We start from the raw sequence: 14,644 nt of genomic DNA, 5'->3' as shown, positions 1-14,644 counted from the left end.
GTGACAGCTGTTGTTGTGTGTCGTTGCAGTGGTGTTTTATGGTAACTTTATCTATAGCTTCTTTAACTCATGTTTTACACCTGTTTACATCTATGTATATACAGTATATATGTATTACTTCAGGTTGTTTGTCTCTATGTGTCAGCCCTGCGATAGTCTGGCGACCTGTCCAGGGTGTTCCCTGCCTCTCGCCCGATGTCAGCTGGGATAGGTTCCAGCCCCCCTGCTACCCTCAAGAGGATGAAGCGGTTAGAAGATGAATGAATGAATGAATGTATTACTTCACATTATGCATACATTTACTACACTCCTGTTTGCATTCAGTGTATTTATCTATTTATTCTACACCTGTCTACCACATTTTTTTAATTATTAGACTATATCTTAGATTTTGTGGATAGTGTTATAAAGAATCATATTTTCCTTTATTTTGACTATCTATCTATCTATCTATCTATCTATCTATCTATCTATCTATCTATCTATCTATCTATCTATCTATCTATCTATTTAATGAGCATTGCTGGGGGAACTGAAGATCTAAGATTTTAAATGTCAGTGACAATAAAGGACTTGAAACTTGTTGTATGGTACATGCTGTTCAACCTCTGTTCCCTTCATTTTACTCCACTGATCCTGCAGTGGAAACATACTGTATATGATATGGCCTCCTTGGAGCTCTGTTGGTTGTCTTGTGTTGCCCTGGGCAAAATTTAGCTGTGGGCCCCTTTACTCCGGATGCTCTCACTCCTTGTCTCTACATGAAGTAGGCTACAGCGCACACAGCAGACCACACATCGCACCAGGCTGCTCTCCTGCGCCCCACATCTGCTGTTGTCAGTGAGTTTGTTACAAACTGATTAAGCATTAAGTTATTCAGGTTATACACCAGGTAAACACAGCATAATATCAACTGACATACACAGAAAAAAATAAGATTAGTTGCATGATGTGCCTTAAAGCACTCAACGTTGTGCTTTAAGCACATTGAGTTTACGCCTGCCGTATGAAATGTGCTATATAAATAAATTTGACTTGACTTGATTTAAACAGTGCATTTTCCAAAAACAAGTTGAATAAATAATTTCCATAAATAAAAGCTAATTACCACACCCTATCTCGCAAGCATGCAATGACTCTCACAGTCATGAAGTGCTGACACAACAGACCCGTCAGAGGGGGTGATATATGGCCCTTGTAGCCCTGTAGGCTTCCTTTTGCAATCAAACAGTCTTGCGAAAAAGTAATGCAATATGAAACTCATCAACAAAATTATCCAGTGCATCATTTGTCCCACAAAATGCAATCTTCCAAGAATTTCCTTCTTGCAGTTTGTCTAGTTTCTATATGAATCCTGCTTTGCAATGTCCTGCTTTGCAATGCCCCCCCCCCCCAAACACAGCTTCTTGATGTGATCACATAACTCACAAAACCTCTTAAACCATGTTTAGGAAATGGAACAGCTTGAGAGTGTCTCATTGCCGCCCCCACCTGAAACTCAGTAAAGCCTGCAACTTCACTTTCAAACAATCTTACATAAGAGATGGAGAGCATCTGTGGAAAATGTGTGTTATCCTGATGTGGGGGAACCACAGTGGGGGAGTCAACTGTTTACTGGCCAGAAACTGTCAAAGCTATTGATTCAACCTGCTTCCTTTAACGGCTGCAAGCAATGAAGAGCAAAAACAAAAAATGCTGATGCTTAATAAGTAAAAACAGAATACTCATAGGTCCTAATAAAGTCTTATTATCTAAATCCATATTCCATATTCATTATTTACTATACTTATTCCCTTCTTGGATTTAAGGGTTCAAAGACAGAAGGTGTCATTTCCTGTAGGCTACAGGTTGTAAAGCCCTATGAGGCAAATTTGTGATTTTGGCCAATAGAAAATAAGAAATGTTTAAACAAGAAATACCAAAATCGTGGCACAAAAACTTTGGGAAATGTGTTTATTTGCTTTCTCTTCCAACTGTCAGACTCTGGGGGACTCTTCCTTTAGCTGGAACTACAGCTGTGTTGTGTTTGGGTCTGCGTTTCATTTAAGAAAGTGGTGCAACACAAATGGCTTGAATTAGCCATTATGATTTAACAACAGTGAAAAGGCAGTAAGTGTAAGAAATCAGACAGTTCTGATAAGCAGTTTACAGAAGGAATGAACAAATCTGTTTTATGTAAAGTAGAAACTAGGTAATGTTAATGTACAAGTTGATGGAATTAAATTGTACAAAAGCCTAAATGGAAAGGTACAATATAATACATATAATTATGTAGGTGAATACTGTGAATAGTGCGTACACAAATACATCTGTGTACATTTAACAAGTGCAATAATATCTGCACACTTATCTGTGTGTAAGAAATATGTCAAAATATGCAGTAACACCCGCAGGTTTTGATACTACAGCACCTAGCATTTTAGCACTCAAGCACTTTGGCACCTAAACAATTTAGCACTCAAGCACTTTATGGCTCCCCAAATTCTGGTTCTGTCAAGAGTACACGGTTTTATGCTTATTGTTTATCTGTCTGACTACTGTACTTTTATTATCTTAACATCAACCTGCCCCCAGGGACTAAAGATGGAAATTAGCCACTGGCTATAATCGTGCATATTTACAAATCTACAAACAAAGCTGACAAATAGATACCACTGAGTCATGTTAAATGGTTTCATCACAGACATGCTGCCAATTTAGTACAAATTCTAAATACTTTGACATTAATACTGGCTGTTTTTTTTTAAGTATGAGTATTTTTAAATGTGTCATCTACCATTTAAGCAGCAATTCGTTTTCATATAGTTCACTGAAAATGACCCTACAATGACTTGAGGTGACTTAACTTGATTCATTTTGTCAATATAATATAATATAATATAATATAACATAACATAATTACATTTACGTTTGTAAAGGAAAAATATTGTCTTTATAATCTTATAGTAGAATAGTATAACTATAGTTCTTTCAAAGAAAGAGTCAATTAAATGGAATCCATCCATCCATTATCATCCACTCATCCACTTATTCGGAGCCGGGTCGCAGGGGCAGCAGGCCAAAGCATCACTTTCCAGTTCCTCCTGGGGGACCCCAAGACGTTCTCAAGCCAGATGAGATATGTTATCCCTGCAGCATGTCCTGGGTCTACCCCAGGGCCTCCTACCAGTGGGACATGCACAGAATACTTCTGATGGGAGGCCCCCAGGGGGCATCCTGATCAGAGCTCGAACCACCTCAATTGACCCCTTAAGTTGCGAAGGAGCAGTGGCTCTACTCCCAGCTCCTGATGTCTGTCCCGATGTCTCCCCCTATCTCTAAGGCTGAGCCCAACCACCGCTGGAGGAAACTCCTTTTGGCACCTTGTATCTGCAGTCTCATTCTTTTGATCACTCCCCAAAGCTCATGACCATAGGTGAGGGTCGGGACATAGAGGGACTGGTAAGTCCAAAGCTTTGCCATCCTGCTCAGCTCCCTCTTCACCACAATGGTCCGACACAGTGCCCGCATCACCTCATCGTCCGACATTGCGGCAAACTACACCAAAGTGACTGCATAGTAATAAAGCTGAAGGGACTTTGATTTTTAATACTATGGATTTAACTTCCAACCACCTATTCTTGGATTTTTTTCAACCAAACAGCATTTTTTTTTTTAAAAAAAGCTGAAAGTCACCATTGGATATCGTCCTTTTAACTAACCAGGATTTCTAGTAGTTGTGTGACACTGATACACAGTACCTTGCACACCCTCAACAAAATAGTTCATTTAACCATGACCACAATCATTCTAACCTTAACCAAATCCTTTGTGTAAATGAAATGCCATCTTCCCCAGAGCTAAATTAACACTCACCTAATGTTACTTGTAAATTGCCTTCACCAGTTGTTTCGAGTATCAAGGGACTGAGTTGTTTAATATAAGTCTTTAAGGTGACAGAACTGGAGTGTGTTTTGCACAGAAAGTGTGCTGCTATTGTTCCCCACTGCTTACAATGAAAAAGCACATTTTAAATGGTCAGTAGGCAAACAGAAGTAATGATTACACCAAGCAAAGACTGTTTCAATGTATGCATATCATATTTTGCATAGTTTTCAGTGTACATATATAGAACAGACATCCAGCTAAAAATGAGGGCAACAAAGCTGAAAGTAGTAAACAAGAGAGTATGGTCTGGACTTGGGGCTGTATTCACAAACATTCAGAATATACTCAGAGCTCCTAACTTAGCCTAAAAGCTTTGCGTAACAAGTCCTAGCTTAAAAGCAATTTAGGAAAGTTCTCAGAACTACTGATCAAGGAAGGGACAGAAACTTTCATCTTAGTGAGGTGCTGTGGTATGATCCCATCTTTTAACAGATGCGATTGGTTGTCACAGACACACCCTTTTGTGAGCCTGCACGGTGTAGACACCCAGTGGAAATAAAATGAACTGCATCACCATGAGACCATTAAAGGAAGACCATTTTGTCATTGTGATCCCTCCTGATGAAGGTTAATACAGAACAAGGTCGTCGCTGGTGCATTGTTGCATTTTTCCAAGTTTCCACATATTTTTAGTGTTGTGATCATTTTATTTCTGGTGTTTTAGCATTAGGTGGGAAATGTGCTTATCCCTAATGAAAGACCTTATTTCTGTACCATCTAATTTGTAGCATCTCATTTACTCACTGTAAGTGAGTGAGGAATATTTCTCTAACCTTTGTCCAAGATGCTCTGATCAGATGTGTGGGAAGACTAATTTAAGGGGAAATTCTAAGAAACCTCACAAGTCTGACTTGTTCAAAGAGCTTCTAGTAATGAAATTCTAACAAGGAAGCTTTGCAAATATAGGCCCTGCTCGAGATTCACACAGAATTGGATTGACCCAACTAGTGAATGCACTAACTGCAGGAACCACATTTTAAGCAGACTTCCTGTGAATGTTGCAGAGGGAGTTGGATTTTCCATCCTCCAGCATTTACATTTAAACAAATTACTGGAAGATTCTTTGACAAATTGGGTTTCCCCACTGACACTTTCCCATTGTTTGTTTAGTTTTGAATGCACCTTTTGTAATGCTGGAAGCAGGCCTTTCAGCAGAGACTGAAGCTCTGTAAATAGCTTGTGCTCAGTCTAATTTTTTAAGAGAGTTATCTAAGTCACAATCTAAAAACTTAATTTACAGAAATAAACACTGACCTATAGAAAGTGTAAGGCCTGGCAAATTTCAACCTCATAGTAACATGGAGAGAGACCAAGCTGAAATTGAAGTTTGTTTATTTTTCAAGATGCATCAAGTCAGGCCACATCTGAAAAAGAATGAAGCAGAAAGATCAAAACCGGCTCAAGTCAAATAGAGTCTCTAGCAGTGTGTCCAAATTGTATTACCTTTCACGATGCTCAGTGGCTGCCTTTGCCTTTGTTTGAAGCTTTGACGGGTTGTTGAGGGCTGTTCTGGACAGCTGGTAGAGGTGGGAACAGGATATCTCCAGGAGTGTAGCGGGTTTGGGAGAATGCGGCTCTTCCATGCTGGTAGCTTGAGCGGGATCTGAATGAGTAGACTGGCTCCAGGTCTGACACGTCACTGAGGACAGGCTCAGGGCTGTCCTCCACATCACCTTCACCATCTGTGGAACCTGAGCTGGGGTAATAGAGTCCACCTACCGAGCCTACACCCACATTATTATATCCACTGTTGTCATACCCAGAACCAACACTGGACGCATACCCACTGCTAAAAGAACCTGTAGCCTGGGGGGCAGAGAAGCTACTATCCATTCCATCACCCCCACCCACGGAGCCCAGCTTTATCCTAGAGGTAGAGCCACTACCGTCTACATTTGGGTAGCTAGAGCCAGAAGATGGCCGCCAGCCCATGAAGACCCCAGGAGCAGGACCGGGATTGTTTGAGCCATAACCTGGAAATACGGAACTGGTGTCAATTCAGGCTTAAGTTACCCATCTGATATTTATTAAACTGTTCATTCTTTGGAGTGTTAACATTACCTTTTGGTGCAGGGAGACAAGATATACTACTGATCAGCAGGCATGAAATCCAAGACACCCTGCAAATGCAATCAATGCTCAGATCAGCCACCTGAAAGAGGACAACACAAACACAGAAGCAGAAACATAATATTTGATAACTTACCTCAAAGACAGCCCACAAAGTCCAGCCATTTTGCCAACAGTAGGTTCACTGCTATGCTTCTGTGTCATCTGAGAGCTCCTTAAAAAGGATTCTCCAAACTCTGCAGACTGATTACTGATTGGGGACAGCTGCTGGCCAGGAGGGGTTAGGCCTTGCCAATTAACCTCCCAGGAAACATGCTTCAGCATTTAACTACATGGCTGTAATATTAATCCCATTTTTTTTTAAAAGTCATTTCCCTTTGGTGGTGTCCACCTATGGAGATAGTTTTGGTTTTATTTTTCCAGGTTTTGAAATATCTCTCTGACATTGCTGCCTTTATCCTAATGGTCACATATAATTTTAAGAGCTGAGAAACAGAGCTCACTAGCACTCAGTATAATGTTACCCATTTTTGTAGCAGTATCTGTAATTGTGAGTGCTCCAATTTCTGTTAAGTGGCATGACATGTTGACATTAATTTGTCTGCCCTTTGTCTGTGTTCCCATTTAACTAGTAAAACATGTATAAGCACACAAAAAACCTGCCAGAAGAGGGGGGTGTAAGATTAGATAAGATGCAACTTTATTGTCACTGCACAATAAAGAGTAAAAGTACTGAGACAACAAAATGTAGTTTAGCACCCGACCAGATGTGCAAAAAGCAGTTTAAATGTTCAAACAGAACTATATAAAAGACACAAAATTTTAACAAGGCACATAAGCTGCAAATAGAACTGCCTGTCTGTAATCTGTGTTAGGACATAGCTGTCTTTTAGCTAAATATAACATAAACAGGCATTAAGACCAGTGCAGTGTGGAGAAGCTACCAAACAGTGCAGGTCAGTACAACACAGCTCAGCTCAGCTGCAGAGGTGGTGCAAAAGAACAGGCTTCCAACTCAGACTTGTAGACCTCTCTTTCAGCCAAAGCAGTGGTGCCCCTAGATTTTTTTAAATAGGGTGGCCAGATAGGACCACTGAAAATCTTGGGGTGGCAAACCAAAACCAAAAGCCATAACTGAACTTCAGGAATTTGATCATGCTATTGATGTGTATAGGCTAACTGAAAACTATGTCAATGTGAGAGTTAAGAAACTCATACTGATATAACTTCTTTTTTTCAGTTAACATTACTAATTATCAGATGTGCATAGCCCAATACATGTACAGTTAACATTTCATTTCAACAGTACTGTTTTAATGTGTATACATGTTAGGTGATTCACTGTTCTTCAATTAGGCTGGTTGTCCTTTTCCTTAAAAAGACAAATATACAGCCAAATATGAAGGAGTACATTAATTTCAAGGAAATAAAATATATACATGGATCAAGCCGTCTCAAGTTTAGGGGAGACTTGTGGGTACCCACAGAACCTATTTTCATTTAGATATCGTGAGGTAAGAGTTCAAGGGACCCTTTTGAAAATGGCCATGCCAGTTGTTCCCTGGACAAAATTTAAAATTTAACTTTGGTGCGTTATTTAGCCTATGCCTTAGCATACAACAGCCTCTTGAAGACGGTAATGTAAGCCTCCAAGAGGGAGCCAAAAATTGTATGAGGGTGGCCATGGCTCACACTGGCCCTTCTTCGGGGTGCCACTGAGCCAAAGCCAACAGCAGAAAAATGAAAAGGTTATATAGGTTTGTTTACTGTGGGGTTTTCTATGAGTGCCTCTGTTTTCACCCACACTCTAACAGATCAGCTAAACTGGAAACTCTAAATTGCCCCTCTATTGTTTTGTATCCTTGAGCCTTCCACCCATTCTCCCCTGCCAATCAACAGTGACAGCAGGCTTAGCAAGTTAAAACAGATCATATTTGAGCAATATTTCTGAGGAGATAAAAACATGATTGAACAAGCTGTTCAGAACATAAAGTACTACTGGACATGACACCAAGATTTCTTGCAATAGGCTTTGTGTGTTGTGATAGGTAACCAGTAGATGGCAGTATTTGTTTTGTGATATGCTGTGACCCAATTACAAGGATCTCTGTTTTATCAGAATTGAGCTGAAGAAAATTTAACAACATCCATTTTTTATATATCATATAGACGTCCTGTAGAGAACTCAGCATGCTGAGGTCAGTTGGTTTAACAGGGAGGTTCAGCTGAGTGTCATCTGCATAACAGCGGAAAGAAACATCATGTGGACGGATGACATCACCTAAGGGAAGCATGTAGGCTATAATGAGAACAAAATTGGACTAAGGATTGACTCTTGAGGCACACTGTACTTGAAATGGGAAATAGATGACATGATGTTGTTAACAGAGACACAAAACTTCCTGCAGAGACACAAAACTTCCTGTTTGACAAGTAAGAAGTGAACCAGTTTAGGGCAGTACCAGATATGTCCACACAGTGCCTCAGAGGCTGTTTACATGTACACGGTGATTTTGATAAATGGAGACATCTTCCTTCGTTTGTGCCCTTCGTTTACACGCAAACGGAGATTTCTCCTCTGAAAACGAGTCTTTCTAAAAACTCCGGCCAGAGTGGAGATTTTGGAAAACTCCGGTTGCGTGTTTGCATGTAAACTGAGATAAACGGAGATAAACGGAGTTATAGGCAGCCCACGTCAAAGTATGGGCCGGAACTTGCGCCTGTGTCAAAACTGCGTCCTATGTTGCTATGGTAACAATGGATACATGGAAGGCTTGAGCTTCTCATTACACTGCCACCTACAGGTTTGGCATGCTGTTGTGTATATATACACGGGTAAGTGTAAATGAAGATCTTCTTGAAAACGGAGACGGTGAAATGTCCGTTTATGAAAATAGCTGGCCACGTGTAAACGGCCTCTCAGTCTATCTAAAAGAATGCCAATATCAGTTTGGTCAAAGGCCACACTTAAGTCCAGCAGCACAAGAACTGAGCACAGGCATACATTAGCATTCATTAAGAGGTAAGTCATGACTTTAAGAAGGGCTGTCTCAATGCTGTAACACTGACACCAGATGAAAAAATGTTCAAATATGTTGTTTTATCCATAAAATGATTGCAAGTAAAATGATTAATTAACATAATGTATCAAGTTCTTGATGTCTCTTTTTTGAAGACCTAAATAACCCTTTAGATACCCCCCCACCCACCCACACACACACACACACACACACACACACACACACACATCCCAGCCCTCCTTATACATGTAGTAAACCTATTACATGACTATGAAAAAATATGCAAATCACCATAAAATAACTGATTAACCTAAAATTGGAAAGAAAGATCTTTTTTGCTGTTGTAATGGGTTCATGCGGAAGATCAGGCTTAGTTTTTCATACTCTTTCCAACATGATAAGCCTCAGTTTCAGCAGTTCCTCACCCAGTGTGTACAATGTGAAAAAATGTCCTTAGGCCATGTCTTGTACCATCCTCATGCCCTGATTCTCTTCAAGTGTTCCCCAGGGGGGCTCCCAGTGTACACTTGTATATTACAAGCATAGCTGGACTGTGCATCACATGCTGTGTTAATTCTGATACCAGATTTGTCTGGTTTGCTTGGTACATATTGTCTGAAAGACAGCGTCGATGAAATTCAGCCGCACATTTATCCAAAGTCATGTTGGGTCCTGCATTGTAAAGATGGGGTTATTGCAGGACCCACTTGTCCTATACGTCCTGTCTTGCTGCATATTTGTCACAAGGTGTATGACCAACTGGCAATCTCCATGGCTAAAAAATGAAGCCAATGCTGGAGTGCCAAAAGCAGCAGTTCTTTGAACGGCCACTTGAGGCTGGCCCCAGGAGCCAGTCAATCCCCACAGACCCCCATGTTAAAGTGTCCAGCTTTACAGCAGAAATAAACATGCTTACAGCCTGGTATCAAAAGCTTTTGGTCTCTATAGCTTATTTCAACATTTGTAACAACTGTACAGGAGGGTGTATTTTTATACAGCTCACCTGCTTACAAATTTATTAAGGCTTAAAGTTATGCATAATTAAGTACAATGCTGCTTTGTGTTACAGGCTGTGTGCAGATAGTGTCCTCAGCTTCTCAGACAGAATGACCCCTCACTCAATATCACTTCTGGCTCCAAAAAATCAAATGGCGACGGCCGACATGTCAAACCTGAGGCTTCAACACTGCAGTCCACAAACCAATGTGTGACATCCCAGTAGATATATCCATTATATTTGCAGTCTATGTGTATGATATGAGAGAAAACTCGGAATGTGTCCAGACACACATTGGCTGGAAAAAAGCTGTCCTTCCAGTGTCAACACTCCAAAAGCTTGCTGTTGCCTTGCCTTGACTTGGACACTCTTATCAAAATGAAGAACCTAATGTAAGCTTGCGAGTGGGCCACATCCAAGTCTCGGTTCCCGTACATGCTCCTCCACTCCAGGTTTGTCATCTCAAACATATTTTTTGGTTAATGGTTTTATCAAAGGCTCAAAGGCTGATTTTATGTCTTGGACATGCTGACAACATACCTGGTGAGACGCAGAACCCTTTTGATCAAATTAGCAGCACTAAGTCTCCCCTGCCTTCAAGTGGGGAGAGGAAAGTAATCTGTCAACTGGTGGTTGAGACACAACAGGAGGTATAAGGGTCTCATTCTCATCAGGAGGGTGCCTCAGGGTCCTCAGCATTCTCAGACTAATTTTCATTGTCAAACAGGTATGTCAGAAAACCTTTGCTTGGAGGTCATTTTCAATGTAGAGAAAACAGTTACAAGACCACAATGCACCAAAAGATACAGATTACAAGCATGTGTTTACCCCTCCAATAGTGTTTAAATTATACGTGTCCTGGCAGGTGGTAGTGACCTCAGCCAAAACAAGCTAAATGTGTATAAAATGTTGATTTTTTAAGTTTTATACAGCTAAGACAGCCTCGGGTTAAAGTTGACTCCAAAGAATACTGATTTGAACAGGTTAAACTAGACCAGGATCTTTCCTTGACCAAGTACTGCCAGTGCCAGCACATAAGCACAGTTAATCATGCTGTATTCACGAGTAGATATTGCAAGTTTGAATATTTTGGCACAAATACATTCCCAGTCAACATTGTGCTGACACAGTACATTGCATTTCCTTGTGTGAACACAAAGCACATCAGTCAGTATTGAGTTTGAACATGCATTTGCATATTAGTTAAACATACAGGATCCAGTGCAAAGGGGATTTTTTTTTTTTACCCTCAGGATCTACCCATCCAAGTTATAACTAGTACACAATTAAGCAGGTCATGTATTGCCAAAGGGTGATTTTCATGCATAATTGTGCAGTTTATTGTTCCAAGCTGCAGTGAAGGGATGGTAAGACAGGGGAAGTCACACTGATGGCAACCTTTAACTGCTTAAGCCTCATTTGAAGTCAAATTTACTTTGGAATGGAGGATGCGGTGCCATTGTGTCCCACCACTTGCAATAGAAATTCACATTTTAGTTGATAGTATGAACAGGAGAAGTGATTACACCAAGTGAGAATTGATTTATGTACATGTGGTTACCAGATGCATTTCATTAGAGACAAACTCCAAAGCCTATCCTGAAAGCTTAATGCAAATGAAGTGGACTCTCCTGGACTATTAGCCATTTAATCCAAAGTACAAGGTTCAACCTCATGGTAACATGACAGACCAAGCTGAAAAATCAGATAAGTATGAATTTTATTTTTCCTTCAAGATGCATCAAGTCAGGCCACTGGAGATGTGAGATCTGAAAAAGAATGAAGCAGAAAGATCAAAATTGGCTCAAGTCAAATAGAGTCTCTAGCAGTGTGTCCAAATTGTATTACCTTTCACGATGCTCAGTGGCTGCCTTTGCCTTTGTTTGAAGCTTTGACGGGTTGTTGAGGGCTGTTCTGGACAGCTGGTAGAGGTGGGAACAGGATATCTCCAGGAGTGTAGCGGGTTTGGGAGAATGCGGCTCTTCCATGCTGGTAGCTTGAGCGGGATCTGAATGAGTAGACTGGCTCCAGGTCTGACACGTCACTGAGGACAGGCTCAGGGCTGTCCTCCACATCACCTTCACCATCTGTGGAACCTGAGCTGGGGTAATAGAGTCCACCTACCGAGCCTACACCCACATTATTATATCCACTGTTGTCATACCCAGAACCAACACTGGACGCATACCCACTGCTAAAAGAACCTGTAGCCTGGGGGGCAGAGAAGCTACTATCCATTCCATCACCCCCACCCACAGAGCCCAGCTTTATCCTAGAGGTAGAGCCACTACCGTCTACATTTGGGTAGCTAGAGCCAGAAGATGGCCGCCAGCCCATGAAGACCCCAGGAGCAGGACCGGGATTGTTTGAGCCATAACCTGGAAACATGGAACTGGTGTCAATTCAGGCTTAAGTTACCCATCTGACATTTAAACTGTTCATTCTTTGGAGTGTTAACATTACCTTTTGGTGCAGGGAGACAAGATATACTACTGATCAGCAAGCATGAAATCCAAGACACCCTGCAAATGCAATCAATGCTCAGATCAGCCACCTGAAAGAGGACAACGCAAACACAGAAGCAGAAACATAATATTTAAACTTACCTCAAAGACAGCCCACAAAGTCCAGCCATTTTGCCAACAGTAGGTTCACTGCTATGCTTCTGTGTCATCTGAGAGCTCCTTAAAAAGGATTCTCCAAACTCTGCAGACTGATTACTGATTGGGGACAGCTGCTGGCCAGGAGGGGTTAGGCCTTGCCAGTTAACCTCCCAGGAAACATGCTTCAGCATTTAACTACATGGCTGTAATATTAATGCTAGTTTAAATGATACTGTTACAAAAATACATATACTCTCACTTCCCTTTGGTGGTATCTAGTCATGAAGATAGTTTTGATTTTATTTTTTCAAGTTTTGGATATGTATCTGAGAGATTACTGCTTCCACCCCAGTACAATGGAATTTAGTTTGTGGTTTTCAGTGTTGAGAAGGGATTTAATAAAATCAGTTGCAACATGTCTTTCCTGAAACAGTGTCCTCTTGTTTCTCCACAAATAATTTACAGACCGGATAATACATAGGGCAGTGATTCACAAAATAATAAACAAAAGAAGGTGGCACAGTGGTTAGCATGGTCAGCTCAAGGCAAGAGGGTTCCTAGTTCAAACCTAGGGCGGGGATACCCTTCTGTGCAGAGTTTGCATGCCCTTCCCATGTCAGCATAGGTTTTGTTGGGGTTTTCCAGCTTCCTACCACAGTCCAAAGACGTCTTGGTTAATTGGTGACTCTAAATTGTCCATAGGTGTGAATGGCTGTCTGTCTCCATGTGTCAGTCCTGTGATAGTCTGGCGACCTGTCCAGGGTGTACTGCGCCTCCCTCCAGCCCCCCACGACCCACCACAGGATAAGTGTCTACGGAAACTGAATGAATTAAAAAAAAAAAAATAGGGCAGAAGAAAAAAAGTGGTATCTCTATACATTCTATAGCCTATGAAACTTTCATAGTGACAAGATCTTTTCCACATTCAGTCAACTATAAAGAACATTTTTTCAGATAGATAGTGCAAGTTCAGAGTTATGTTAAAGGAACATTTCCTTCCTTTCCCAACGAGCTACCTGGTTCCACAATAGATACATTGTTTTTGTCCAACCCTTTAACTAAAGGAGCTGTATATAAAATTCATAAGCAACTGGTACAAATAGACTGTACAGCCACATTGGGCCATCTGAGAGAGACCTGACAGGAGGATCTGGAAGTGGAAATCACAGAAGATTGGAGGAGAAAGACCCAAGAACATGTCATTCTTCTTCTGTGTGAACCAGACATGGATTGTTGCAGTTCAAAATATTACACGGACTGTTCTCACCAAAACTGAGACTTTCCAAGATGTTTCCTTCAGTAAATCCATCCTGTGATCGATGTGGACAGGTGCATCTGTTTTGGAACTGCTCAGGTATTCCAAACTCTGTCTGAGGTTTTACAGGAGAAACTCAAACCAGACTCAGTTCTGGCAGTATTTCAAGTGAAAGCAGTTATGATAGAGCTGTCAAATAACCATGCTTTGATATGATATACTTTGTGACACTGTTGGAACTTAACTTTGCTAAAGATATCTAAATTGAAAAGAAAGGTGAATATGCTCTATTTAATATGGCAACATGTTATAGACTATTTCAAACAGAAAAACCTATCACTGATCTATAATGTATCCCTTTTGTTTTCTTCTTGTTTATATATATATGAATTTTAATATGAATTTAATATGAATTTTAATGAATTTTAACAGTTGTCCAATAGGGCTGTCGGCTGTGTATTAACCTGACTTCTGCACAACACAACTGATGGTCCCAACCCCATTGATAAAGCAAGAAATTCCACTCATTAACCCTGATAAGGCACACCTGTGAAGTGAAAACCATTTCAGGTGACTACCTCTTGAAGCTCATGGAGAGAATGCCAAGAGTGTGCAAAGCAGTAATCAGAGCAAAGGGTGGCTATTTTGAATATATATATATATATATATATATATATATATATATATTCCCCTTTGCACTCATAAATGTACATATATGTTGAGAAGATGAGAAGAAAATATGTATTGCACTTACAACAACAAATACACAGTA

The 14,644-nt window shown here is 40.7% G+C and overlaps 1 protein-coding gene across 3 annotated transcripts; it reads right to left on the bottom strand.

Annotated features, from left to right (window-relative positions):
- Window positions 1-5,242: 5,242 nt before the first annotated feature.
- LOC125890972 (uncharacterized) lies at window positions 5,243-12,713 on the bottom strand. Of its 3 annotated transcripts, none has more exons than XM_049579922.1 (4): window positions 12,621-12,704; window positions 5,989-6,047; window positions 5,371-5,900; window positions 5,243-5,291 (listed from the first exon to the last, which is right to left on the bottom strand). In XM_049579922.1, the coding sequence occupies exons 1-3, from the start codon at window positions 12,686-12,688 to the stop codon at window positions 5,383-5,385; spliced, it is 645 nt and encodes a 214-aa protein (XP_049435879.1). In that variant the 5' UTR covers window positions 12,689-12,704; the 3' UTR covers window positions 5,243-5,291; window positions 5,371-5,382. The 3 variants fall into 3 exon arrangements, with proteins under 3 accessions (XP_049435879.1, XP_049435878.1, XP_049435880.1); XM_049579921.1 differs by lacking the exon at window positions 12,621-12,704 and adding an exon at window positions 6,134-6,217; XM_049579923.1 differs by lacking the exons at window positions 5,243-5,291; window positions 5,371-5,900; window positions 5,989-6,047 and adding exons at window positions 11,645-11,783; window positions 11,863-12,392; window positions 12,478-12,536 and having other exon boundaries at window positions 12,621-12,713.
- Between the last annotated feature and the right edge of the window lie 1,931 nt (window positions 12,714-14,644).

This window comes from Epinephelus fuscoguttatus, linkage group LG6, assembly GCF_011397635.1.
Source record: "Epinephelus fuscoguttatus linkage group LG6, E.fuscoguttatus.final_Chr_v1".
Classification (NCBI taxonomy): Eukaryota; Metazoa; Chordata; class Actinopteri; order Perciformes; family Serranidae; genus Epinephelus; species Epinephelus fuscoguttatus.
Note: the sequence above shows the minus strand (reverse complement) of the source record. Positions and strands in the feature narration are given on the sequence as shown.